General features: G+C 46.0%; 2 protein-coding genes across 7 annotated transcripts in view; one reads left to right on the plus strand and one right to left on the minus strand.

Moving 5' to 3' along the window:
- Positions 1 to 7,071, plus strand: part of INTS8 (integrator complex subunit 8) — a 25,670-nt gene extending 18,599 nt beyond the window's left edge. For 2 of the 5 annotated variants that reach the window (XM_074884761.1, XM_074884769.1), the window contains 8 exons: positions 752 to 813; positions 1,984 to 2,102; positions 3,877 to 3,980; positions 5,588 to 5,638; positions 6,222 to 6,295; positions 6,370 to 6,434; positions 6,538 to 6,581; positions 6,868 to 7,071. In XM_074884761.1, coding sequence (XP_074740862.1) covers positions 752 to 813; positions 1,984 to 2,102; positions 3,877 to 3,980; positions 5,588 to 5,638; positions 6,222 to 6,295; positions 6,370 to 6,434; positions 6,538 to 6,581; positions 6,868 to 6,984 — 636 coding nt within the window. In that variant the 3' untranslated portion in view covers positions 6,985 to 7,071. The other 3 variants (XR_012630962.1, XM_074884788.1, XM_074884778.1) reach the window with 3 other exon arrangements.
- CCNE2 (cyclin E2) lies at positions 7,018 to 22,039 on the minus strand. Of its 2 annotated transcripts, XM_074884804.1 has the most exons (12): positions 21,996 to 22,039; positions 20,281 to 20,319; positions 20,079 to 20,187; positions 19,843 to 19,902; positions 17,744 to 17,895; positions 15,518 to 15,653; positions 12,939 to 13,085; positions 11,594 to 11,689; positions 10,711 to 10,845; positions 9,783 to 9,894; positions 8,821 to 8,975; positions 7,018 to 8,415 (listed from the first exon to the last, which is right to left on the minus strand). In XM_074884804.1, the coding sequence occupies exons 2-12, from the start codon at positions 20,292 to 20,294 to the stop codon at positions 8,314 to 8,316; spliced, it is 1,218 nt and encodes a 405-aa protein (XP_074740905.1). In that variant the 5' UTR covers positions 20,295 to 20,319; positions 21,996 to 22,039; the 3' UTR covers positions 7,018 to 8,313. The 2 variants fall into 2 exon arrangements, with proteins under 2 accessions (XP_074740905.1, XP_074740914.1); XM_074884813.1 differs by lacking the exon at positions 21,996 to 22,039 and having other exon boundaries at positions 19,843 to 19,899; positions 20,281 to 20,398.
- Between the last annotated feature and the right edge of the window lie 4,047 nt (positions 22,040 to 26,086).

The following is a 26,086-nucleotide window of genomic DNA, read 5'->3' on the forward strand; positions in this document are numbered from 1 at the left end:
ATCAGCCCTGCAGAGAAGGACCTGGCGATGTTGGTGGATAGAAAACTGACTATGAGCTAACAATGTGCACTCGCAGCCCAGAGAGCCAACCATATCCTGAGCTGCATCAAGAGAAGTGTGGCCAGCAGGTCATGGGAGGTCATTTTCCCCCTCTATTCTGCTCTTATGAGACCCCACCTGCAGTCCTGTGTCCAGCTCTGGGGCCCCCAACATAAGGACACGGACCTGTTGGAGCCAGTCCAGAGGAGGCCACAAAGATGCTCAGGGGGCTGGAGCACCTCCCCTATGAGGACAGGCTGAGAGAGTTGGGGTTGTTCAGCCTGGAGAAGAGAAGGCTCCAGGGAGACCTTCTAGTGGCCTTCCAGTACTTAAAGGGGGCTACAGGAAAGATGGGGAGGGACTGTTATCAGGGCGTGTAGGAATAGGATGAGGGGGAACAGTTCTAAACTGAAAGAGGGTGGATTTAGATTAGATATAAGGAAGAAATTATCCACTGTGAGGGTGGTGAGACACTGGCACAGGTTGCCCAGAGAAGCTGTGGCTGCCCCCTCCCTGGCAGTGTTCAAGGCCAGGTTGGACGGGGCTTTGAGCAACCTGGTCTGGTGGAAGGTGTCCCTGCCCATGGCAGGGGGTTGGAACTAGATGATCTTTAAGGTCCCTTCCAACCCAGACCAGTCTATGATAAGCATCTTACGTGATTTTCTTGAAATGTTTCTCTTTGTAATTTCTCTTACCATCTTTCTTCTCTTAGGAAGATATTGTGAATGATATTGCAGCGGAGCACATTTCCATCTGGCCCTCATCCATCCCCAAGTAAGATGATAAATAAAAATAGAATTTTCAAAATGCGCGTTTACGTAATTGGTTTGGTTCCAGTTACTGTGTATTAGTTAACATGTGTTAGTGTGATTTCTGCCACGTAAGGGCATCACTGACCCCTGTTGTGTTTGTGGGCAGATTGGTCGGATTGCATGGGGATTTTTGCTCCTAATTTGATGGTCCTGATGGAGATCCAGCTACAAGAAACTGAGGGGGTTTTTAGCTGTTTTTAGTAAAGCACTTTACTGAGCTATATGTAACTATGTGAACTACATAATACTTTAATATGAAATAACTAATATTTTTTGAGTTCTGTTTGAATAATTGCCAAAATACGGAGTGGCATATGGTATGTATTGATTTGTTCTGGCTGGATTGAACTGTATTTGTCCAATGAAGTTTAGAGGCTCTGTCAGGCTAGAACCTCACTGTTTCAGATTCCTTTTATGCACCGGGAGAGATGACTCATGAGAGAGTGTGTAATGCTTAGTGTGGTTAATCTGTCTCTAATTGGTCTGGCAGAATAGTCTCATTGTTACTGATGTAGACTTCAGCATATATTATAAGGTCAAGCAGAAGAAAGTAGTTTTCAGTGTTACCAGAATTTAGCAGTAGGGTGAGAAAAAACATGGTTTTAAAAATGGAGATTCCACATGAACTTTGGGAAAGGCTGCTCAAGCAATGTGCCAAACCATTCCCAGCCTTCCTTTCCAAGCTAGTTCCACAAGTTTCCAGAGATTGCTGTCTGTGGCCATTCATGCAGATGCTGTGATAAATTTGTAGTGGTTTCAGGTGTTGTCTTCAAAATTCTTGAAACTGAGAACATATATTTTTGCACAGAGCCCTTTTATGGAGTCAGCCACAGATAAAGTTCTGACTTCTTTGTCCCAGTCTGTGAAGGGTGTATTTGTTCTGTCAGATGTACTGTATTTTGGAAAAATTCAGCAGTAGTCTTAGTCAGCACTAAATCTTTCCTGGAGTTATTTTTGCTTGACACTTAATGCAAGGTGCTTTGGCCTTAAACTAGATGGGAAATCAGATCAGTGTGTAAAAATAAAAATCAAACAAAAACACCCAAAACAAAAAAGCCCCACAACAAAAAAACCCAAACCCCAACCAAAAACCAGTCATTTAGGAATGATTTTTCTTTCTTTTTTCCTGTAGTCTTCAATCAGTGGACTTTGAAGCTGTGGCTGTTACAGTAAAAGAACTAGTCAGCTATGCATTGACTATCAACGCAAACAACCACTTCTGGTTAATTATTCAGGCAGATATTTATTTCGGTAAGTCAAACCAATGTCTGTTTTTAGCATGTGTGTAGGGGTACCTTGCTTCTCTGAGATTTGCTTGACATAACCCTCCTTGTATTGCCTCTGATTTGTCTGGGAAGTTGTCTAAGCCCACAGACTGAGCTTTCAATGGGTCATGCAGACTTGCTTTTAGGGTAAGGGGAACCTCACCTTAAGAGTCATCATTAACTTCACTCTTCTAGTGCAGTTGGTCTGTGAGTGCTATAATTATCCAAACCCCTAACATTCGAGTCTCTTATTAAGTTGAATGGAAAGTTGTGTGAATAGTGCTTGCTTTTAAATGTGGAGATCAGCTTCACTGGAGCAGAAGACGAGCAGAGTGGAGAGGATCTCTATTTTATATAGGGAAGTATCTAGGATTTGTAAATGAGAAGGCATGAACTCCTGATCTGGTATTGGTTGCGATGGGAAGCTCTTTCCTGTCATTCTGTCCTCACCTCCCAGTTCCCCAGTACTTGTCCTTGCTCCGCAGCTGGGAGCAAGCAGCAGAACTGGGACATGAAGCGTTCCTGATTCTGGGCGGGTACCATAACATGCGCCCAGACTGTACCAGGGCAGTGTTTGCATGGGGAAATCCTGCCCAGCCTATGTGATACTGTGCTTTGTTAAGCTCCCCAGTCTAGAGTCAGTTCCTGAGGCTTTATAGTGTTAATAAAGAGAGTGCGGAGAGGCAGGTGCTGAAGAATGAACTTTCGGAAGATAGCTGGACAAGTATGGTACTGCTTCGTGTGTGTGCTAGAGAAGGACATGGCCACAGCCACCCCCAAAGGTAGATGGGCTTTTCTTCCACTCAAATTATCTGTTGAGACCACTCTAGTGAAATTTAGCACTTGAGGCAGGTGGTTCTTTTCTGACAATAAGACAGGGTATGTGCTGTGCCTCTTGCCATCTACTTGTTGGTGCTTTGGCAGGAGGGCAAGGTGCACATTTCCAGATCTCTTCTTTGGACTGGAAGGATGTCTGTGGTGTGCAGTAAGATGTAGTGCAGAATTCCTAGCCTGTTGCTTCCAAAGGAGACAAATTTGTCTAGAAGACGCTTTATAACCGTTGGGGTGAGGGGAGGGGTCTTAATTTAGCACTGTCACCTTACAGATGGGAGAGTGATTCAGGGTTATAAACTGGCAGTATTTACTGCTTGTACAAAGTGGAACACCATCCCAGGAGGACGTTTATGTAGGGATCCTCAGAAGCCGGTACCTGGAAGAGCAGTGGTTGGAGCACTCCTGGCTTGCGTCAGGTCTGTATTTCAGCAGCGGTGTGGACAAGCAGACTGCTGTCACTGCAGAGCCACTGAAGGCTGTCTTCACATTGCTTCGATTAGAACTTACTGGGCGTAGAACTAGTGCTGAACCCTGAGGTGTGTGTGGTGGCCATCAGCTGGCCCTCTCTAACTCACACCAACTTACACTCCTTCACTACCACCCACGTGCTAAATTCAATGAAGGCAAACTTCTTTTCCACTCTAAGGTTGATGGATTTAAGATCAAATATCTGAAAAGTAAGCAGTAATTCTCAAAAGGCAGAACTTTGCCTGTGTTGCTAGTCTTCCTGACTGTAGTTTTCTATCACTATTTTACCACCTTCTGTGTGTCTGTGCTTTTTAAGCAATGATACGCAAGTCACTTTCCCAGTAGAATTCAGCTGTGAGATACATGTATCTGAATAATTCTATAAACAATTGATAGGAGTCTTAGAAGTAGGTTCTGTGTTTACTTTTAAGACCTTATTTTGCTTTTTTCCACTGCAGCAACGAATCAGTATTCAGCAGCCCTTCACTATTACCTACAGGCAGGAGCTGTATGCTCAGACTTCTTTAATAAGATGGTACCACCAGATGTGTACACAGACCAGGTGAGTTTAAAATGGGATTAAGATGAACAAAAATATCTCTTTGGATTCAGTCAGCTCCCTAATCCTATGTAGAGACAAAACTGTTCAACACGCACACATTCCTGTAGCCTGTGAGATTTTATATCTTGATGGATTTAGGGATATGAATCCTCATAGATCCATTTTTCTTTGCTTGTTGCTTGAGGGCTGTAGAAAATCTGAAGGTTCTCCTTTGATGAAGCACAGGCAGCTTTTCCACTAGTTTGTAGTCTGAAGGTGTGGAGCTGCCAGCTGGGACGGCACTGGTACTGGGCTCCTGCACGGTAGTGAGCAAAGGGAAGAGCCAAGAGCACAGGCATCACCGTGTGGTGTGGCGATCCCCAGCTGGGCCCTGTGGGGCCGCGCGGTGTTGCGCAGGGCAGGGCAGGGCAGCTCAGGGCAGTGTGGCCGCGCTTGCTCTGCCCTGCCGGCTGTGCTGGAGCGTGGGTCTGAGCCTCTGGCCAGTGGAAACATCTGGCTCCCACTGTGCTTCTGGCGCTGGTATCTCATGAGTGGAGCCTGCTTGCTTCCACCCATAGTGCAGACCAACATAAGTGTGTTGTCTAAACACTTCTAAAATATTGTCTGCTGTAGCTAACACAGGTTGAGGTTGGGAGCATGGATTGTGTTAGGATTGATTCCTTTAAACAAACAAAAACTCACACTCATTTTTTCCCCAGACTCTGACAGTGAGCAGAGCTCCATCACAGCGCTGTGTGAGGTTGTGTGGAGATGGGTGGGGTGGTAACCTGCGCTGCCCGAGCCTGCTGGAGGCACGGTGCTGTACCCCCATACTTTACAAGTTGGTGTAACGGGTGGCTTGTCACTTGTTAGTGGGCCGTGAGTGAGAACCTCTTAATAACTGTGTGTGTGGGGTGGAATCTTTGGTCCCAGCCACAGCATGTTCCGCTGACATCTTGCAGTCACTGTAACCTTTATCCGGGCATTTGTCCTGTTCATTAGGAGACTGCTGTGTTACTTGTAGACTGCATTTCAGCAGGCGATAGGAAGGAACTGTCTAGGCCCAGGAAAGGAGGTTATTTACGTCCCGTGTCTGGTTGCTGCTCCTTCCATGTTCCCGTTCATAGGCCAGGCAAGAGCTTTGGACACTGGGATCCTGAACACTCCTGGCCACTCTGAGCTGTGCCTGGGGCTGGGCTCCAGTGGTGCGGGAGTGCCACTGGGCCCCTGTGTTCTCACACGGCAGCTCTGTCACTCGCCAGCACGCGTCCACCTGGGTTGGGGAGCTCTTGGGCGGGAGCCCACTTGCGGTGCTGTTCTCACCTGAGTCCGGCCCTTTCTTTGAGCAGCAGGAGACAACGGTGAAGCTTTGTAACAGGCCCTGGCCTGGCTCTTACAGGAACACTGTGCTCTGTTCTGTAGCATGCGTCATGCCCTTGGGAAGTCTCCTGAGTGAAAGCTCAGCTGATCGGTGGATGTGCTAAAACCCAGGAATTGTTGGGGGTTGTCAGTGTATATCAATAGCTACTTAGCTGGTCCCTTGTATTTAAAAAATAAAAAATAACTGCTGTTTGTGTCCCAGTACTAACATTTCAAAACTCGTTATTTGTGTTTTAACCATTCTGCAGGTGATAAAAAGAATGATCAAGTGTTGTTCTTTACTCAACTGCCACACCCAGGTAAGAGGTAAAGCATGGCATTAAGTAAAACATTCCTTTATAAATATTTTTATGTTAAAAGGGGAGTGGGGAACCTTCTAGAAACTAAAACTGAATCCAACTTCTGTTGTAAATGCAGTCTGCAGTAAAGTAGATCTTGTTGTTACTGTTGCTTTAGGACACTACAAGGACCGAAACATACACTTGGAAATGTTGTAAAAAGTAGAAATAGACTGGGGGTTTTTTGTCCCATTTTTCTCTTAAGACTTTTTTCTTTTTTTTTTTTTAGCATTGAGAAAGAGTACAGAATCTGTGGGGTGTGTTGGGAACCTGGCCTTGTCCTTTGAAACTGCATGCGGCCAGTGTTCTTCAGTGGGATTGTTCATTCTCCAAGTAATAAGGCTTCTGTTAGGTCCCTTTTTCTTCCTTTCAGTGACTGCTGCGGTTGATATTTCGGAATGAGTTGTGTATGCTCTTAAACAGAGGTGCTCAGGATTTGGTTGCTATGGAAATGAGCACTTGATTAGGGTGTGATTACTGAGGTGTGCTGTGGAAGATTTCAGTTTGTGAGGGCTGTCAGCCACCTGTGAGTCTTTCCTTACAGGTAGCGATTTTATGCCAGTTCCTCAGAGAAGTAGACTACAAAACTGCATTTAAGGCGCTGCAGGAACAAAACAGGTAAATGTTAAAGTTTATAAATACGCATACCCAGTATGTGAGTGTGTTAGATAACCTAACGTGTGCTCTTCCAGCCATGATGCCATGGATTCTTACTATGAGTACATCTGGGATGTCACCATCTTGGAGTATCTGACATGTATCCTTTCAGTAGAATACCACTATGGAAAGCTCATACTGGATGGTCATGGCTGGAAAAAGTCCCTTTCCCACCCAAGTGTCTTTTCTTGACTCACCCTCAGATCTCCATCACAAAAGAGGCGAGACCGACAAGCGGCAGATAGCAGTAAGTTAGGGGGTGCCTGGGGGTTATGGGGTTTCCTTAGTGTGTCTTTCCCTCCCTGAAGCCATCTTTGAGAAGAATTGCACCTTCCCGTTCTAATTTTGTTGTGTAGTTCTTGATGTCTTAGTTCTTAGTCTGGGTGCTGATGGGAAGTTGCTGGTTTAGGGGTGGGGTGGCAGAGCCTGTTACAGAAATAAACCACCCCCTGCAGTGTTGCTGAAAGCGCCTTGCAGTGAAGCAGCGTTACGTGAAGGACTGTCGCTAGGGTTGTCTCTGCTTTTCCTTCAAGATAAAAGCCATTGGCCAGACGGAGCTGAATGCCAGTAATCCCGAGGAGGTCCTACAGCTTGCTGCGCAGAGAAGAAAAAAGAAGTTTCTTCAAGCAATGGCAAAACTGTACTTCTAAGCTAATGGTGGAAGATATCATAAAATGGGTGGAAGTGAAAAACTTAAGACTTTTATTTTTAAAATTCATTTAAATTTTTATACAACATTTACAGTCTGGTATTTTTCTTTTTAGAAATAGATGAAATCTTACAATAAACCCCTTATTTTTACAAACTGTACAGAAGGCTGGCAGCAACTTCAGCTAGTTCCACAATGGCTTGTTTGAAGACGTGGATTCAAGTCTGCTAAGTTAGCGGGAGTTTGATGTGGATGGGGGAGGCACTTGTGTTCTAGTGCAGCTCCAGGGGCTGCTCAGTGTCACGTAAAACCTGTCCCTGGATGTGGGGCACAGGTAGGAGCATCTTGAAAGAGGGAGGAGGACCAATACCCACCTGTCCCAGTACTGTCCCTTCATCACAGAAGTGATTCAGAGGTAGTGAATATTCCAAGGAAAACACAGTAGTTAATGCTGTTTATAAACACTGATAAAATACAGCTCCACAGTTAGTTTAAAATGCTGTTCCTATGACATGAGTGGTTGTAGAGTACCCAGCAGCCCACTTTTTTTTATAACCCTCTCCAGTTCTCATTATGTTTGTTCTTGTTGGAAGCTGGTGGCTGGGTCTTACAACATCACCCTCCTTCCTCCAGGCCTGCGCCTCTTCCAGCAAGGGCTACCCTCAGCAGGCAGGTCTGCGCATCTGCTCTTACCTGAGGTCAGCGACACACCAGAACTGAAGGTTATGGCAGCCCTAAAGGGCCGCCCTGAATTCTGCCACCTCCTGTGGAGCTAGAATTGGATAGGGGGCTGGCTTCCCTGGACTGCAAAGGTAGAGTGGTTTCAGAAAAGTAAACTGTGTACCCACTGACCTCTGTAATACTGCACCTGAGCTCATGGGTGACTAACTGACAGGCCTTAAGCTCTGACCTTACCAAGACAAGAAAAAAAACAAGTCAAGAAGAGGTAATATGTACAAGCTGTCATTAAGTTCTGTATGGCTAAGCCCAAGTTAAAGCAAGGTTGAGTGGACAAACTTTGCCACTCAGCCATTTTTAAAAAGTTCTTGAAATTCATAAGTTAAGAACAGTCAGAGTTGAACTAAGTTGTGTCTGAGAATGGACCAAAGTAGTCCTGGCTCCTGTGGGAGCATGGAGGGGTGCTCGGTCTAACTCTTATCAAGGCTGTAGGAGGATACTGGTCTCCCTTTCCAGCTGCTGCTGTTTGCTGTGTCCTTTACTGCCCAGGTCTTGAATAGCAGTAAAGAGCATGAGCCACCTTTAGTAGGGTCTGGTTCTGAAGCACCAAGTTCTGTGTCTGAAATTGTCCATGATGGATGTTGTCCAGATTTCATTTCTTCTCCGTACTTTTGGGAGGGGTTATTATTCCTCCTGTTGACACAGGTGATAACTGACCTGGGGCAGTAGATGCTACTCCATTGTTAACTTCTTCCTGTATATTGGGGGGGAAGGAGACAGTTAATACCTGGGACAAGCTCTACTTTTCTGTTTCACTGCTATTCAGCAGCACTTCCTCACAGGGCTAGTACAATTCAAGTACTCCAGATTTAGGATACTGACTAAAAAACCAAGGTGACATTACATGGCAAAGCAAAGATTATTATCTTTTAAACACTTCACCAGTACTTCTAATCCAAGTCTTTGCATGAGTGTTATGGTAAAACATGTTTTGTTTATCGCATCATCAGGCAGGAGCCAGAAACAAAAGGTTAGCACCAGCGCCCGCGGTGGTTGTGGTGAGCCAGGCCAGGTGTGATCAGGTGGTGTCTGGCCACCCTTGGCTGCCTCGGGAGAAGGGGTGTGTAATGCCTGAACTGCAAATCCACAAACCACCTACCAGCATGTCCAAGTAATTCGTGTGTGTTTGGATATTGTGTCGATCTTCTGCTGCAACCTTCTTAAAGTTCTTCAGCTTCACAGGGACTTTTTTTGCCACGCTCACAAAGGGAACCATCCATTCTACACACTCTGAAATGCTGTCCCAGTCTAAGCCTAGAGGGTGGAACACAGTAATGTATTTAGAAATCATGGAGGAGTTGTACAGTGTTCCAGTATGGTCATAAATTTAAAGGCAACAATAAATAATACTGCAGATAACAATTCAGAAACATCCTCCCAGAAACTCCCAGCGTTTCCTTGTGGTTGTTACTTAAAGGCGCTGGGGCTGAGGGGGGAGCACAGGCCTCCTGAGCAGAGGAGTGCTCTGGCCACCAGCGTTCCTGTTGCTTACCAGGGGAGGCTGAAATGACTTTTTCAGCTTGAACACAAGATTTTGGGTCACATTATAAAAACATAGGCTATTCTCTTTATGGTACCTCAGGCAACACAGAAGTGCTGAGCTTAGGTGATATTTTTTTTTTTCCCCACTTTAAGGGACAGGCTGGGAGGAATTAGCACAAAGGTTAACTGAATGCTGCTGACAGACAAGGATGACTGTGATAACTACATTTTCGGAGAAAAAGTAGCCAAATAATGTGCAGCTAACAATCCCCAAAACAACTGGAAGTCATAGAGCAGTATTAGCCCAAAAGCAAAAAAGATAAATCTGCTTCATTTCCTTAGCAAAGACTATGCTTTTGAAAGTGTTTCCTCCTTTTCTGAGTCTTTGTAACATGAAATAGTGTAGGAAGGAAGTGAAATTAGGGGAAAAAACCCAAATGCACAGAACAAATTATTAGTGTCCACATAGCTTTTGCTCTTTGGCAGCCATTAAACCAGTACACTCTTAGCAGCCTCAGGCATGCAAAAGCTTCCAGGATTCCCTGCCTAACAAGATCAAGGTGTACAAAGGCTTCTTACCTGAAGCTTTCTTAACTACTTCGATTGAGGTATAGTGGCAGAGCGCTGCAGCAGCTAGTGTTCTATACTGGAAGTCCAAAGAATTCACATCTAGGATACACAGGTCTAAGAGCTGAGGAAGTAAGAGTTACAAATTTTAACAAGATGATACTTTAGTATAATCTTGCCTCAAACTGCTACGCGTACAGCAGTCCTCCTACAGCCTCTGTAACATGGTAACACGGCTGAGCTTTGTAGCATCAATTGCATGTATCTTAATTTATTTTTGCCACCAATTGCAGGTGAAATGGGTGTCTCAGAGTTATGATGCAAACCAATTTGCACTTTTACACGCAAGACACTTAGCTTGCACAGATTTAAGTACGCCTTTAAACTCTTCGCAGAGCTCCAGGAAAGTATTTTCTTAAATAAAAACCTAGCAGCTCAGTGACTTAGACCAGTCTACTCTTCAGTAAGCCTGTCTGAGGCAGGACACAACAGATACCCATAAAAGTTGAACCACGGCAGTTTCAAAATAATCAAAGCACTCCTCAGACTGCCTTCTAGGCAACTACACAGAAATGCTGTTACAGACAATACAGGTAAAAACAGTTCAGAGCATCTTAAATTACCCACCCTTCTCTCAGAGCTGTTGCCACTGTTTACAGAATGCTGTAGTGCACAGTGATTAAAAAAACAAGATGGATTTTAATTCTTCCAGTGTGCAGAAAAGTCTTAAAATATGTGAGAGCAGAAGACAAGAAACACATGGGTGCTTGTCCTCAAAATTGAGTATGAAGTTATCTAAGCGGAGTCAAACTTGCACACTCCTTAACAAAGCAACAGGTGAGGTGAAACAAGCATTCTGTAATGGCTTTTTGGGTGCAATGTTCAGTTGTGTTTGCAATCACTCCAAAAAGAACATTTTCTGATACAGTTTACTGCCTACCTGTGCTATCTGAATGAATTTTTCCTGAGAATACTGAGGTAGCAGCACTTTGGGAACATCCTTCAGAGCATCCACTTGAAGATAGAGGTTCAGCCAAGAGACGATCGTCACTGGACAGAGTTCCCATTTTAAAGCCTGCAAATATTAAACAGTCAAGCGCCTTAAACCTCGCAAGGATAGTTTCATGCTCTGATCCCTCTTCCCATACCTCCCCTTCCCAGTTTGCTCAGCTTACTGCACAGATCCTCAGAAGACACTAAAGAATACGTACAATTTCAAGTACAAAGATTCATTTTAGATTGCTTTCTCGCTACTTCCTGAACAGGCTGTATTACCACCAGCACAAACATGTACCCCTGTTCCTGTGCAGCTGGACCTTATGTATCTTCCCCATTCAGAAGCTGGGAAATCAGAGTATTTCCCCAGGCCTTCAGGGTCCTGCAGCTCAGATCTATTAAGGAAGAATAAATGTATAAGGAGCTCTGTGATGGTAAAGATGGATCCTCTCCAACACGAGGAGCACTGAGTAGTGTCAGTTCTTCCCCTGGCTCTCCTAGAGGCCCCTGTTCCTGGGCAGCAGAGGACCCCAGCAAGCCAGTACATTACAGCAACAGACTGCTTGTCTGCCCCGTGCCTGGCTGTACCTGTTAAGAGCCTTTACTTTCCTACGAGCATGAGAAACCTGTCCTTTTCTAACAGACCGGAATTTCACCCCAGCCAGGGCCTTCAGAGGTGCACTGCACATACAGTGAAGGTTCATTGTTTTGCAGAAACAGAGACATACTAAACATGTTTCTCCTCTAAGCAAGTAAGTGACATTAAAATACAAGGCTCAGCTGGACAGTCTTTCAGCCAGCACTTACAAACACAGCAAAGTTATTACCTTTAACATAATAAGTTCCATTCTTACAATATCATCTTCGCTGCAAGCACCATCAGTGACATAAGCAAATTCCTGTATTTTAGGAGCGTAGATTTCCTTTAAAGGGAGGGGGGGAGAAAAATGAAGATTAGAGTTCCTTGCAGTTCTAAGAAAGCTTGAGAGGATACTGGCAAATACTTTTCAGTCCATATTGAAATATTAACATTCCTTAGACCAGAACAGTGTTTTTCTCATTATACAAAGTGACTCGAAACTTACAGGATGAGGAGAAACTAAAAACAAGTAGGTTATGTGTTATCTGTTGTAAAACACAGTAGATTTATTGCAACTCTTGTAGCTTTTGGGGAAATAAATGCTGACCAAGCAATCAAAACACCCTTTCATTTATACCACTTTCTACTCAGCCCTTCCATTTGATGTAAAAACATAAGCCATTCTACTTCTTATACAGGACACTGTTGCGTTAGAAATGGCTTATGATACAAGTTGCATGCAATGTCAGTGCTGATGTAGTCACATAGATTGAAAAAAGAAAAAAAAAAAAAAAACTAGAAAAAGGTGAGAGAAAATCCCACAGCCACTGTAGCTGGCAAAATCCATGGTGCAGAGATGGTCAAAGAAATCTGCCAACCCAGTCATGCCAGTTGGGCCCACATATAGCTAGGTGTGTTGGGAACAGAGAACTTGCCAGCAGAACTGCTTTTCTGCCAGCTGGCTCCACAGTCTGATACCCCATGCACTTCCTTTGGATAGACAACTGCACGCAGCGCACTCCCTCAGCTTTAGGAACAACTAGATTGGGAGGTTTCCAAGTATAAAAACTTAATATCCCAAATTTTCCTCTCAGCCTAGCCTGCTATGCACTATACAAAAATACGCTCTTGGCTCACAGATGTAGTGCACAATGTAATGTATCACCATCACTGCACTTTCAAAGAAAAACTCCACTAAACAGATTTATAGGGATATCAGCATGATGTGCAGGCAGTGTGAGACTTCAGCTGGGTTTTGTTCAAGTCCCACATCCATTCCTGAGACTGTCTGCCAACCCCTGTATATTTGGAGAAAGACAAAACAAAACAAAACTGCTCCTAGCACATCTGCATACCTTTCAAGTTTACGTGGTCTCCTTCCCTGCTGCTAAGGAAAGAGGACAAAGACTACACTCCAAGAGATTGACACATGCACAACTGAAGGAAGAGAAAAAAAATTTCCCTTCTGACCTTCAGTGTTGTATGTACACCACCAAATTCAAAAGATTCAGACAGAAGTAATAAATATATTATTGCTGTCTTTTTAGTTATTCCAAACTTAATATCCTCCTCCCTGTAACAGAGCTTCTTACCTCAAGTTTGGAGGCAATGAATAATGAGGTAATTCCTATGAGCTGAAGCATGCTCTTGTTAATGTTCTTCTGTGTCAACATGAATCTATCAAAAAAGTCTTGAGCTAAGTAAAAGGTTTCCCTGTGGAGTGCATACACCTCACATACCTACAGCAGGAAAAAAAAAAATTCAGATTTTTGTTATAAAACTACATACACTCACTGGCGTATTCATGCTTTAACAGTAAACCACAGTAGGCACAATTTTATCTTTTGCACACACAATCACATACCTAGATGTATTAGGATGTAGTTGTTAGTATGGGACTGGAAAAAGTATTTCCCATGCTCCCACCTAAGCATGGATTACCTATGATGCACTAACATACTTCCAAAGCACACTTTTTCCAATCTAAATAGCATCCAGTTTTCCTAAAAATGAGTACAAACAAATTTCCACTGAAAGAAGGCAGCCTCGTTGAGGGGAGGAAAAAAAAAAAAAAACCCACACAACAAACCAGCCAAAAAACCCTGCTAGTTTACTCAATTAAGAATACTTTGGGCTCAAACCTGAAGTTGAAGTCACTGAGCAGATCCTCCCTGTATTCCTACTAGGTCTGTCCCAGGGCAGAACCACTAAAAAACTTGAAGTCTTTGCCTCTACAGCAAATAAGCCTGGAAGCTCCTGCTCGAGGGGGCTCTGCTGGCAAGCCAGGAGCGCTGCCTGCAGCCCCTCAGGCACACCGACAGCCTGGATAAGCAGGAACAAAACCACAAGAACGGCCATCTGCTCCATACAGTTGCGGGTTTCCCTGGCAGGGAGAACTTTTAATACTTGCATTGTATCAAAGTGGTTCAAATGCCAGTTCAACAAAAAAAAGGAAAGGAGACTGCCCAGGACTGCAGATCTTATGCAGGGGCCTACTTTTTCCTCTAATTTCTAAATGAATTTGGGTGGGTCTACCACAACTCCAGTTTATCTGCAAGTCTGTATCCCTTCCACAACCAGAAACTAGTTAGATATCTATAAATTACTTATAATCTACATACTGTCAACAGGAAAGAATACCCAAGAAATAAATCCCAAGTCCAAGCTTCCTGCCCTGCTTCACTGGATACAAAGTCAGAATAAAATCTCACTACTACTAGCTATTTCCTAAAACAAGATTGAAAGCTCACTTGCGAATTAAAAACCGTTCCTGACCATCAAAAATGCAACTGGTTGGCAGTAACACCAGATCTCATTCTTTTAGACCTGATCTAATATTTGCCAATTCATGTGCTACTCTGATATGATTAACTACTGCTCCAAACACGATCCAGAACTAAACATGTACAGACAAAACCAGCACAGTTTCTACAGAAGTGTATTGCCCGAACATAATAATGCTTGGCCATGTTAAATAGCATCTGTTATGATGTTTCAGAAGACAATGTTAGGAGCTACTGGAGAACTCTCTACATTGCTGGGATTTTAATCCATCGTGGCATATAGAAGCACTGAGCTGGACAACAAGGCCCTTGTTGACATTTTTGTTTGGAAATTGGATGATTTCCTAAGAGTTCAAGAATTTTTAAAAAAAGGCAACAAAACAATTTAATGGTGGTATGTAAATTACACATTAGAGGAAGTAGTAAAGTACACAACTGGAATAGTTTTTATATTCAGACTGTGTTTCTTAAAAAAACAAACCAAACCTTTCCTTTCCCTTGAAATTCCCCTGCTATTTGCACTGTTCCACAAGACAGCAAGAGTGCCACTGTAACATCTGCTCCTTGGAGTACTTGTTACGGAATTGGTAAAACTGCAAGATCCCTTCTGCTGATGGGCAAGGACTGTATGAGTCAAATGTTGCTTTTGGCAGTGGTGATTGAGTATGCTCTATATAAGATTTCTTGGAAACGCCTCCAGAACATAGCTCTTTATTTACAGCACTAATACTCCTTCACACAGGCTGCCAAGATTGAGAGCTTCCATTTTGTTTGACAACTGGAATAGTCTGAAGTAAAGCAATTAGACTGGAATATGGATATGATTTATCTGTAATCCTTTTCAAATAAGAACCTGTCTATATCAAGAACCTTAAGATGTCAGCCACTAATGCCCTACTTTCTTCTGCTGTCTTCATAGGATAGAATTAAAAATTCACTAATACATCAGAAAATAGTGTCAGGGGCTAACATCTGAGAGTGCTTGATGTAGACAAGGCCAGGATGATAACTTGAGTCCTCAGTGCAGATGCAGTTGTCTCATGGCTTAGATGCAGTCTAAGATGTAACATTAAAGCTTCATAATTAATCTGTCTATAGCAATTTCAGAAGTGTCTCAAAACTAGATTTCTCCCCTTTCCAGGAAGTAGTGTGGAAAGAGCAAAATTTAAGTACTATTGCTCACTGCCCTGTGTGCAAGGTTCAGCATCTCCTGCTGAACACAGCTCACCAAGAAGATCAAAAGCAGTACATTGTAACCCTTTTGTTGCAAACTAGTTTGGCATTTATCATTGCCATATATTTTGCTATTAGATCTTTATGTAAAAGCTGTGCTTTTATCTGTCTACTTCACAGGCATAACACATGGCAAAGTAACTAAAAGAACACACCTCTAAGAGCCAGTCTAACAGTATCGATCTCATGTGAGGTTGCAAACTAGAATGTAGTGATGTGAAATGTTTGCAATGAGCGTATCTGTTCTCCTTCTTCAGGATGTTGAGCCAGACGTCTTTGGAATTTCCCCAGCTACGAAATAAAATTACACAAAGCATTGTTAAGTATATATACACCTTTACGAAAGGATTATAAAAACATTATTTATTGTTTACAGATATTCAGGAACAAAAAGAAAAACTCCACGTGCTAAAAGATCCTTATGGTAATTAGAAGACTGCAGGTATACTTTGAACTTTTTACATCACCACAACAACAGCTTGCCAAAATCATCAGCAAGTCCAGTTTTATAGAACAGCAGATAAAACTGAACGTGTGTATCCCGAAGTGGCACATACAGCCAGAGCTTCCTATTTTGCCTAGTTAGGTGGCTGCCCAGAGAGCAAGATAAAAACCAAACCCTTCCCATAAGAAAGAAAACACACCCACCCCACTCCCCAAGAAACAGAAAACATACACAAAGTTGTCCGGTTTAGTTTGAGAAAAACATTTACAGATGGTGCTTAGAAGTCACTCATCCATCCCTTCCCTTTCTAGCCTACTGTAAGACTCAGAAACAGGCTACTGTGAGAAAAACTGAGTTCTTGTTTATTGCTAACTTACAATTTATTAGCACTCAAGCCTACTTGGGAAGAAGATGCCTATATCATTAATATGGTTTGCTTTTCATTTGTAGTTAGTTATTATGAATTGATTTTATTTTTTTTTAGATGTGCTTCTCATCCTACAGTTACTAAGAGGGACAGCATGTTAATCAATGCAATACTGATTTCCTACTGAAATTTTTGGAGTTATATATTTACCTTTCCTCAAGCAGAAGCAGAGAGAGAGATTAAACAGACCTGATCACTGCTATCACCTACAAATTCTACCCCAGATCAGTTCCATTCTGCTGACATTGTAAGTTAAAAGCTGGAGAGATACTTGCTTGCTTAATGCACAAGTCTCCCCATTTAAGTGGGCAGGCATTGAAAAATCTATTATGACCTTCCTACAGCAGTTAGAAAAGCATGAAGAAGGCAGGAGAGAGTAAATGATCCTCATATTCAGCTAATCAGAAAGGATGGAGCTCAGCTTTACCAGATTGAAAAGAGGTGAACCTACTGACAGGTGAACATCAAGGATTAAACTCCTTGCATGGAATTCTGCTTCTGAACATATCTTTGGGATCCAGCAGTTTCCAACACCTTGCTAAAGGAGTGCATGAAATTCACCATCCTTTTTTTTATTATTGTTATTTAAAAAAAACTACTTTGCACTAAACTTTCAACACATACAAAAATGTGATTTGCTAGGTATAGAGAAGAGCATACTGTTCTTTAAAGCACAGTTCTACAGGCTTGGGAGTAATACTGAGGGAGAAGAGCAGCTGAGTTTGAAACTCAGTGAAAGAGACTGTAACAGACCTGTTGTTTTGCACTGAGGCAAAACATCACCATGCAGCATGTTCTGATCAAATTTTGGCCAGAACAAATACAAACATGGTGTATTTAGAAAGGTTCTCTTAAAGTAATGCTTCATGTTCTGCTTCTCTTCTCATTCACCTAATGCATTGCAGTAAATTTAAGAACTGTCATTAAACATCAGGCTGATACAAACACCAATCAGGGTACTCATCTAACACACCAGGCTAAAAAATTCAGAAATTGAAAAATCCAGTTTAATCAGCTAATCTATCCCTCTGCAGAAGGACAACTTTCTAGAACTGTGACTGCACCAAGCGTACTGCATTGCATTAGCAAGCCACCTGTGCAGCAATACTGCCACAGGTTTATTTGCATATTTGTACATTTTTGAGTTCTTAAAGAAAACTTTGCTTAGCATTTCTTGGTCACTCAGTTCCAATAGCACTGGAAGAAGTTTAGTTTAACTATTATGTGCCTCTTAACCACTTATAGTCTCCAGTGTTAAGTTATAAAAGGACAGCTCCGAAAGGCAAAAATTATCTGTCCAGTGCGTTCATAAGATCGGGGAAAAAAAAAAACCACCAGAATTTCTGTCTATTTTTTTGGACATCGAATTGTTTGTGGATGAGGAGACAAGTAGAGGTATGGGTTGAGTGCTGCCCACTATTATACAAACATAATACAGAAACAGATTTAACTGCAGCAGTTCAGCATATTTGATAAAATATCAACAACTGCTGCATCTGGTAAACTTACTTGAGTTCTGGCAAAGGTGATGGATTTATGAAGACGTTTCTGAACCTGTACTTTTTGAATCTGGAGAAGTCAGTGGTTACTGATTCCTTGTGAGGCGTTTCAATAATTATGCAAGGTGAGATGCCTCCTGTTATTGTGGGCGGCCAACAACTCTGCAACATAAACAAGGTATCTTTTAAATGCCGATTTTACTGTGAGAGCAAGGAAGGCAAGAAGTAGATTACAGTAACAACAATATATGTAATGTATGTTAGTCTTTTTGGACCTCAGCGTCAATTCAAGTACTGACACCAAGAAAGACAAAGGAAGAGATTAAATGTCAACAAAGCCTTTCATAGTCAAGACAGAACATGTATAAACAAATTTGAGAAATTTTGGAAACTCAGCTTTGAGGAAGATAACTGTCGTTAGTTTATGAACCCACAAGTAACCTATCCATTGCTCGAGCTACTCGGTTACAGTACATAAGGCAAAGGTACTCATTGCTTTAAAACACAGGACATTAGGTTGCTGGTCCTATCTACTTATCTACTCAGAGGGAAAAGAAAGGAGAGGGTGGAGGTTCTACTGTCTCTCAGTGGAAATTCAGCAACTTGTTATCTTCCAATTAAGCACTTCAGAGAGGAGCCACCCATCTCGGCTCCAGAGCTAGATACTCACTGAGCAAGCAGCAGCTGTGAACTATCTCTCAGCTTGCCAATGCCAAATATGGGGTGCAATGACTCAAAAGGTGAAGAGCACAAATTTATTCATGCAAAAAGCTTCAGAGAAGGAATTCTAGACTACTTTAGTGAACTCTGTAACTTGTTTCACTAATACTTAGTTGTACATAACCAGTACAAGTAAGGAGGTATCAAATGCATGAAGCACATGCAATGCTGTAATGGCTGACAGCCTTCAAAATGGTGACACAAAACTTTAATTATGGCTCTGTGGAGTTAGAGGGGGATCCCATTCACAAATAGCAGCAACACCTGCCCCTGAACAGAGAAACTTTTCCTATACAGACATTTTGCAAGGCAAACTACATATGATTTCGTTAGTATATCTAAACCTATTTGTAGCCAGGCTGAAGTACCCTAAGAGTGAAGTTACATATTCCAGCAGTATTGATCTTAACAGCACACAGCTACAAGAAAACAGAGATTCTGCTCCTCCTTCTCTCCTGTGATCATCACTGCCCAAGTTTCACCCCTTCCTCATTTTGTCAGCTTTGATGCTTGTCAGACCCTCTGTTGGGTTGGTTCAACTCACTAACCTGGAAGAACATTATTTTGTAGTGCCAAGTTAGCAAGTTGAACCTGCGTACTGCTTCATTTAAAAAGAACCCAAAATGGAGCAAGGCAGGGGACAGAGTGCATTAAGGAAGAAAAGACAGGGGAGCAGGATTTCCCCCTTTCAGAAAAGGTAAGTTGTGACACGCAGTTTCACTCCAAGTACAGCTGATGTAGTTACACAGCATTTTTCCCTACACAAAGTTTGCAAAGACAGCTTCACAATCAAAAGGTTTTTGCTTCACCATAGCTGTTAGTCTCCTTTGCCTTACAAACAGAATAGCTGCAAACAAGATTGTTTGCAAGAGAAAGTTACATTATTTTACTAATCCACTTCAAAATAAACAACTTGGTTTAGGGGCTGCCTATGTTAGTTAAAACAGATTCCTAAATCGATTTAAATAATCAAAAGAACTGTTAAATGAAAGTAAAGAGGGCCTGCATAGTTATAAGTCTTCTTAACTAAACCACACCTTAAGATAAAACAAGTGCAATGATCTTGTTTAGACTTGCCTCTAGGCTTTACCTGCTCTGCATATGGAATTATTCTGAAATATCTGGTTTTATTCTCATTTTTACACCTAACCTTACTCTGCAGTGGTTTCGACACTGAAGGACCCTTTATCTGCAACAAAGCCATGAGTAAAAAAGCAAAAACATATAAAAAGATGCTGAAGTGCTGATCTTCCATAGTTTTTAATATCTGAAGTTAGAAACTTTCCCTATTCAATACTTTCTAGTGTGGAATGCACAACTTCACACCCACCAACACAAACCAGATGGACTCCCTCACCTAGTTTGAACCAGTATTCAGGATTGAATTACCTTAATCTCATATTGATGTTTTTTAGCAATTTTCCCATCTTCTCTTTTCTTAATCTCCTGCTGGGAAGAGAGACACACATCAAAACACTGACAATGACCAGCACACCCACCTCTAAAGCTAAAGCAAACTGTTACTACTCCTGCCCCACTTTCTAACTCAACAAAGATTCTCCCTTCCAAATGCACTGGAGAACTTTCAATATTATTAAACTTTTCAAGTTGCCCAAATTGGTCACCTCTGCTGTTCTCCTTTTTCTGGTCTGGAGATGTTCAGGTGCTTGCAGTTCTTGTGGAGACTCTTCTTGACATGACAGCGGCTGCTGCTGCTTAGCTTGCAAACGGCTACTGCAAAGAGCAAAAAGACATTAGGTATTAGGAGAGCGGCAGTTGTTAGATGAATGCAGATAAGCTTGGTGTATTACGATGCTAACAGCTTACCTGCGTCTTGACATCTTCTTTGGGTTGTAAGATCTCTACCTGGATCAAAGGAATAACATAAGATCAGTTACCATATCTTCAAGAAGTTAGGACCAAGTTCCGCACTTCTCATCATAAGGCACATCACAAAGAGCAGCATGGTTTACACAGCTGAAGGGCAGAAGCATTTCACCAGTGTGAGGAACACCTGAGGTATATATCACACGCAGCTCCTGCTGGGGGTTACTGCTGAAGCAGGATACACAGGGATGCCCACATACGACAGCGGTCAGTTTGGCTCAGGCTAGCTGGGCTCGTCTAGTCCGCGGTGGGGGGAAGCTATAAAGGGACCTATTCCATGCAAGAGGATGTGGGGAGTTCCAACACCCCCCCACACACACACACACACACCATCTCCCTCTACACCCTGCACCCACACCGACACGCGTTTTGACGGTGCAGCGGCTCCCTCCGGAGCGATTTCGCCGCCGGCCCCCCACACCTGCCGGGATGGGCCGGGCCGGGCCGCCCGCGCTCCCGCCGCGCCGGTTCCGCGCCAATTTGCAGAGAGCGGGGAGGCGGCGGCCTGCGCTGCGCCGCGCCGTGCCGAGCCGCGCCGGGCCGGGGGGGCGCCTCGGCCAGCCCCGGGGCGCAGCGGGGTCAGGCTGGGGCGGGGGGCCACCGCCGCTGCCCGCGCTCGGTCTCCCTCCGAAAGGGGCCGAGCCGCCGCCTGCCCCCCTCCCCGTCACGGCCGAGGGGTGCTGAGGGGGTAGGGAGCGGGGCAGGACCGCGGCCCCCCTCCCCCGCGCTCCCGCCTTGCTGCGAGCGAGGCTCCCTCCAAAACCTGAGGGGGAAGGGGGGAAGGGCTGCCGGGACGGCACCCTGGCACACGGGGACACCCTCCCTCAGTGGGTGACACCCCCACGACGGGGGATCCCCCCTCCCCAGCGCGGGCTGGGGCACCGCAGGGATCGGGGGCTGTGAGGGTGGGTGTCCTCGCCAGGCCCCTGTCCTGAGGGCCAGGGCGGGGGGAGCCGGGACCCGCCGGGGTGGGGTGAGGGCGGGCGGCGCGGGCCGGCAATCGGGGTCAGCCCGCCAAGCGGCTCGGCCGGCTTCCCCGCCCCCACCGCGCCCGTCTCCCTCCAAAACCTGGCAGCCCGCCCCCCAGCCCCCCCCCCCCCCCCCCGGGGCTCTCCGCCGCCGGGCGGCCCCGAGGTGGCGGGGGAAGGTGGGGGGAGGCGATGGCGGGCTCCCGCCGACACCCCGGCCCGCCGCGCTGCCTCCCGCCGGCCGTGCCCGCCCGGGCCATCGCCCCTCGTAGCGGCGCCCCGCAGTGCTCCCTGGCCCGGGCGGGCAGGCACGGCCGGGCGGATGGGGCCGCGCGCGGACACCCCCCCCCCCCCCCCCCCCCCGGCTCTCCTCAGCCGCTCTCCCTCCAAAACGGTGCCCGGGCGGGCAGCCCGCCTCACCGCTCCCGCCCGCCGCCCCGCGCCACCCCGCCGCCCGCCGCCACTGCGCCCCTCACATCCCCTCACAGCGGCACCGGGTCTGTCCGTACCGCCACCACCACTGCCACCATCACCATCGTAGCCACCGCCGCTACCACCATCGCAACCGCCGCCGCCGCTACTACCATCATCATCATCATCATCGCTGCTACCACCACCGCCACCGCCGCGACGGCGGCCGCCCCCCATCCCCCCCGGCGGGACCCCCTCCCGCCGCCCCCCGCTCACCTCTGCCGCCGCCGCCCGGGCCGCGCTGCTCAGCTGGCGCCGGCGCCAAGTCGCTATATAGCGCGGCCCGGGCCCGCGCTGCGCATGTGCGAGGGCGGCAGACAGCTCCCCCGCCCGCCGCCCTCCCTCCGCCGGCGCCCGCGCCCCGCTCGCCCCAGCACCGCCCCTTCGCCGCGGGGCCGCCCCGGGCCCAGCGGCGCCCCCGCCCGCCGCCGCTGCCGGGACAGTCCCGCCCGCCACGGCTCCCTTGGCGGAGGCGTCCCGGGAGAGCGGCGGGCAGTGCCGGGAGGAGGGCGGCGGCTGCTGCTGCTGCTGCCGCCGCCGCCGCCGCCCCGCGGGGAGAGCCGCCCGCTGCCCCGGCCCCGCTGGCGGGGCACCCCGGGCACCGTCACCCCCGTCCGCTGCATTGAGCCCCGGGTCCGCGCCCCGCCGCGGCGGCTCCGCCGGCGGCCCCCACGCGCCGCGCACGCCGCGCGCCCGGCAGAGCGCAGCCCGCCCGCCCGCCCCGGGGCGGAGCCGCCGCCCGCTCCCGCCAATGGGAGCCCGCCGCTCCGCGGCAACGTGCAGCGCGAGGCGGAATGTAAACACGGCACCGCCGCGCGCGCCCTGCACCGCCCCGCCCCGCTCCCGCCGCGGCCTGAGGGCGGGGCGGCTCCTCCCGCCCCCCCGAGGGCAGCCGCCCGCCCGCCCGCCCGGTGTCGCCGCCGGCAGCCCCTGTTAGCGGGGATGCGTCCCACCGGCCCCCCGTGCGGCTGGGGAGCCCTCGGCGACACCCCGTTGCTCCCTGTGCACCAGCCTCCTGACCCACCCACACCCCACTGCTGTGGGACCGGCCCCCGACACCCCGCGTCACGGGGCGGAGGGTGTCAGCCCGCTGCCCGGTGGCTGTCACACATCTCACCAGACAAGAACGACCTTCACCCAGCTGTGCTCCATGAAGGCACCCGGCTCTGCTGCGAGGGGCCTGGGCTCTGCCACAAGGGGCCCGCCCGGGCCTTCGTATCCGAAACCTTCCCTGAGGGCCCTTCTCTCTCCCTCCATTTCTGCAGCAAGCTTAACCACAGAGAAATTCGTCCCAGCAGAAAACAGGCCTCCCCCAAGCACAGCCTCCATGGTGTCCCACGGACGGCCCTGTCCCCTGCCCAGTAGCTTCCCACACGCGTCATCCAGGCCCGCCACCGCGCCTCAGGGTCCCGCTGAGTCCCAGGGCAGCAGTGCCCACCCTGCAATCCTCCTCCCTGTCAGGAGGTGATGCTGAAGCTTACCCTCACTGCCAAGCACGCCTCCCTGTCACTGGTAACATCACTCAAGGGTTGCATGGAGTTTTCTTGATAAATATCCTAAAAAAAAAAAAAAAATCCACACTACCCCAAAAGCAACCAAACTCCACAGTACCATGTACTTGTCAATGGTTTGAGTGCACGCTTTTCTTTAAAACACCCACGGCAGGGGCTGTGCGTGGAGGCAAGCCCTCACCTTGACACAAGGCACCTGCAGCCATTTTGCTGATGAAAAACAAGGGGTACCTTACCTCTCCTCTCTTGCAGTGCAGAGCACACATGCTGCAGAACAACACGAAGAGAAGCCGCAGCTGCCTTCAAATAAATCCACCTCATCTCTTTTTTCTCCACTTCTGCTTTTTCTTTTCCCAAGTGTAATGCTATTAAAGAGTAAACATAGTTTTCACCTCCAAATACATATTACAGTAATTAAGCACGATAGCCAGATTTTGGTGCTTACCTTCTCATAGATTTGCCATTTTAAAGGGCAAGAGGAAAGGCAGCACAGCCCACCAAAAGCGGAGATGGTAAGTAGGGTTCCTAACAGCAGTTTAACAGGTCACAAGTTTTGGGTAGCAAGGGCCATCTCTCAACTGTGGGTCCTTACAGCACCTGATGGAGTGGGGACAATGATTCCTGTAAACTTCAAGTAAAGCAGCATGCATGAGATGGACATTGCAGCCACCCAGCTTCCTCAGCTCTTCAAAATGCCCATTCCAGTCATCAAAAATCTGCTAGTTGTGGTTCAAAAGGGATGCAAAAAAACCCACAAACCATTGTCATCTGCTCAATCTCTTTGGCACTTAGAAACAATCTTTGTCAACTGCCTATACTGCACCATCTCATTTCAAGAAATCTAACTCATGTTGTAGTTTGGGATGCCTAAAGTAGACGTGCAGTTAGCTTTGTTAGTTGATCTCCACTGAAGACAACCAGCAAGACACATCCTGCTGTCCGGAAATGCATCTCCTACTCCTCCGACTACAGAAGGAAGATGGTCTCTGAATCTGGGCAAACTTGACCTAACTCTAACCTCGGGCCTTTAACTGACTCGCTGAATTTGAAACCCTACCATAGCTAACTTGTTAAAAAGAACTGGCATTTCATGAAGGGGCTAGCAAGAGAGAGGACACAAAGTATCTTTTTCCCTAAAAAACCTCTACTCCTCACAGATGTCAAATGAAGGCTTGGTGGCAGCCAGCCCCCAAGCAGCAAAGCAGTTTTGGTGCATCAGGAATAAATCCTATGGCAGATTGTGAAAGGAGAACGCTAGAAAGTGAGTAGTAGCTAAAAATTGAATATATCAGGTCTGCCATGAATAGGTCTCAGCAGAAAGACCTTAATGACTACACAGCTTATTTTTTCATACCTTTTGATGTGAGTTACTGCAGGTTGCGTGCCACTATATTTGTGGTTTTGCCTCAGTAGTGGAAAATGCATCAGGTCCCATAAGCGTTCTCCACTCTGCCAGCAACTTCTCCCATAAATTTTCAGCAGTACAGAAAAAAAACCCAGAAGCTAGTGTGTAATAAAATCCTGCTGCAGACAATGAAATTATGATTTTAATGTAAGCTAATGTGCTGACCTTTTGATGTGGCAATAAAACTAAACTGACTGAGTCCACACTGGGACATTTCCAAGTGAGTTAACACACAGTACATCCTCCTTCATTATGTGGATGCCTCCTTAGGGGGGATGAGTGTAAAAGAGAGAAGATTTTTTTAAGCCTCTAGAAATACACTACAATTGCTAAGTGGTATTTGTGCTGGGATCTAAGAAGTCCTTTTCGATTAGTCTAGCAGTTTTCTTCCTTTTTTTTTTTTTTTCTAATTACCACTTCTAGATATGTTCCAGAGAAGGTGTGAACCCCATTGGAAAGGTGGGAATTACAGGGCCTTCCTTACAAGTTTACACAGCTGAGGTTGCTTTTCTTGGTTATCCTTTTATGGATCTCTTTGAAGGAGCCCAGAGTCTACCAGGGATCTATAAAACACACATCAAAAGCTGTGAGGATCAATCCAGTTATTGAGTGTGCTTAGTACTGCTCTTCTCCCAGAGCTTCTGAATCCACCTGGTTGGTCCCAAGGAAGGGAGCAGTATTTAATTATAAACATTTGCACACAGCTACACTGTGATCCAGGCACAAAATAACATGGAATATTGTCCCCTGTATTCCTACCTTGTTGCAGCAAATATAGTCATTCATTTGTGCTGCTAGGCTTTGTCCTTCTGAGTCACAGCCATGTTGTCAAAGCTTAGTTAAGGGAAAAGGCCTGCTACAAGACTCTTGTGTGGATGAACTTTATTGTTTTTAAGAGGTGTTTTAAGCTTATTTATTGCAGAATGGCTCCAGCTACGTAGCTTAAGCAAAGCACTGTTAAAGTTTTATACCCCTCCTAAAGAAGAATCCTTTAGTAGGAAGTTGCACCCTTCACAAACCGTAATGTTTTTTTCTCTTGAACAGCATGGGATAACTTGAAACCCTGGGGTTTCAAAACCCTTGTTTTCTATTTGAACCTATAATATTCTTCTACTTTTCTGCTTGTTTCATTTCAGAGACGTTTTCAAACAAGGTATGATCCAGTTTAATATGCATTAAAGAACATTTTTAAAACCTTACAAGATTGACTTATTTTGGGGCTTTTTTTTCTGATTTGGTGGGGAGAGAACCCATATTACAGTTATTAAGAACCTGTTAGCTAAAATATAACACAGAGTAAACTGTATAGTCATAAGCATGTGAATATGTCTTTCTAAGGTCAATGCCAGCAATGCAGACCATAGGCAATGATGAGCTATTGATAAGCAGCC

Source organism: Strix uralensis, chromosome 1 (genome assembly GCF_047716275.1).
Source record: "Strix uralensis isolate ZFMK-TIS-50842 chromosome 1, bStrUra1, whole genome shotgun sequence".
In the NCBI taxonomy this organism is placed as follows: Eukaryota; Metazoa; Chordata; class Aves; order Strigiformes; family Strigidae; genus Strix; species Strix uralensis.

Excerpts from the sequence above, each read along its gene's own strand:
- CCNE2 (XM_074884804.1), bottom strand. Across the intron at positions 13,086-15,517 it reads TGTTAGACTGGCTCTTAGAG|GTATGTGAGGTGTATGCACT; the intron begins GTGTGTTCTTTT and ends TTCCTGCTGTAG. Across the intron at positions 11,690-12,938 it reads TCATTGCCTCCAAACTTGAG|GAAATCTACGCTCCTAAAAT; the intron begins GTAAGAAGCTCT and ends CTCCCTTTAAAG.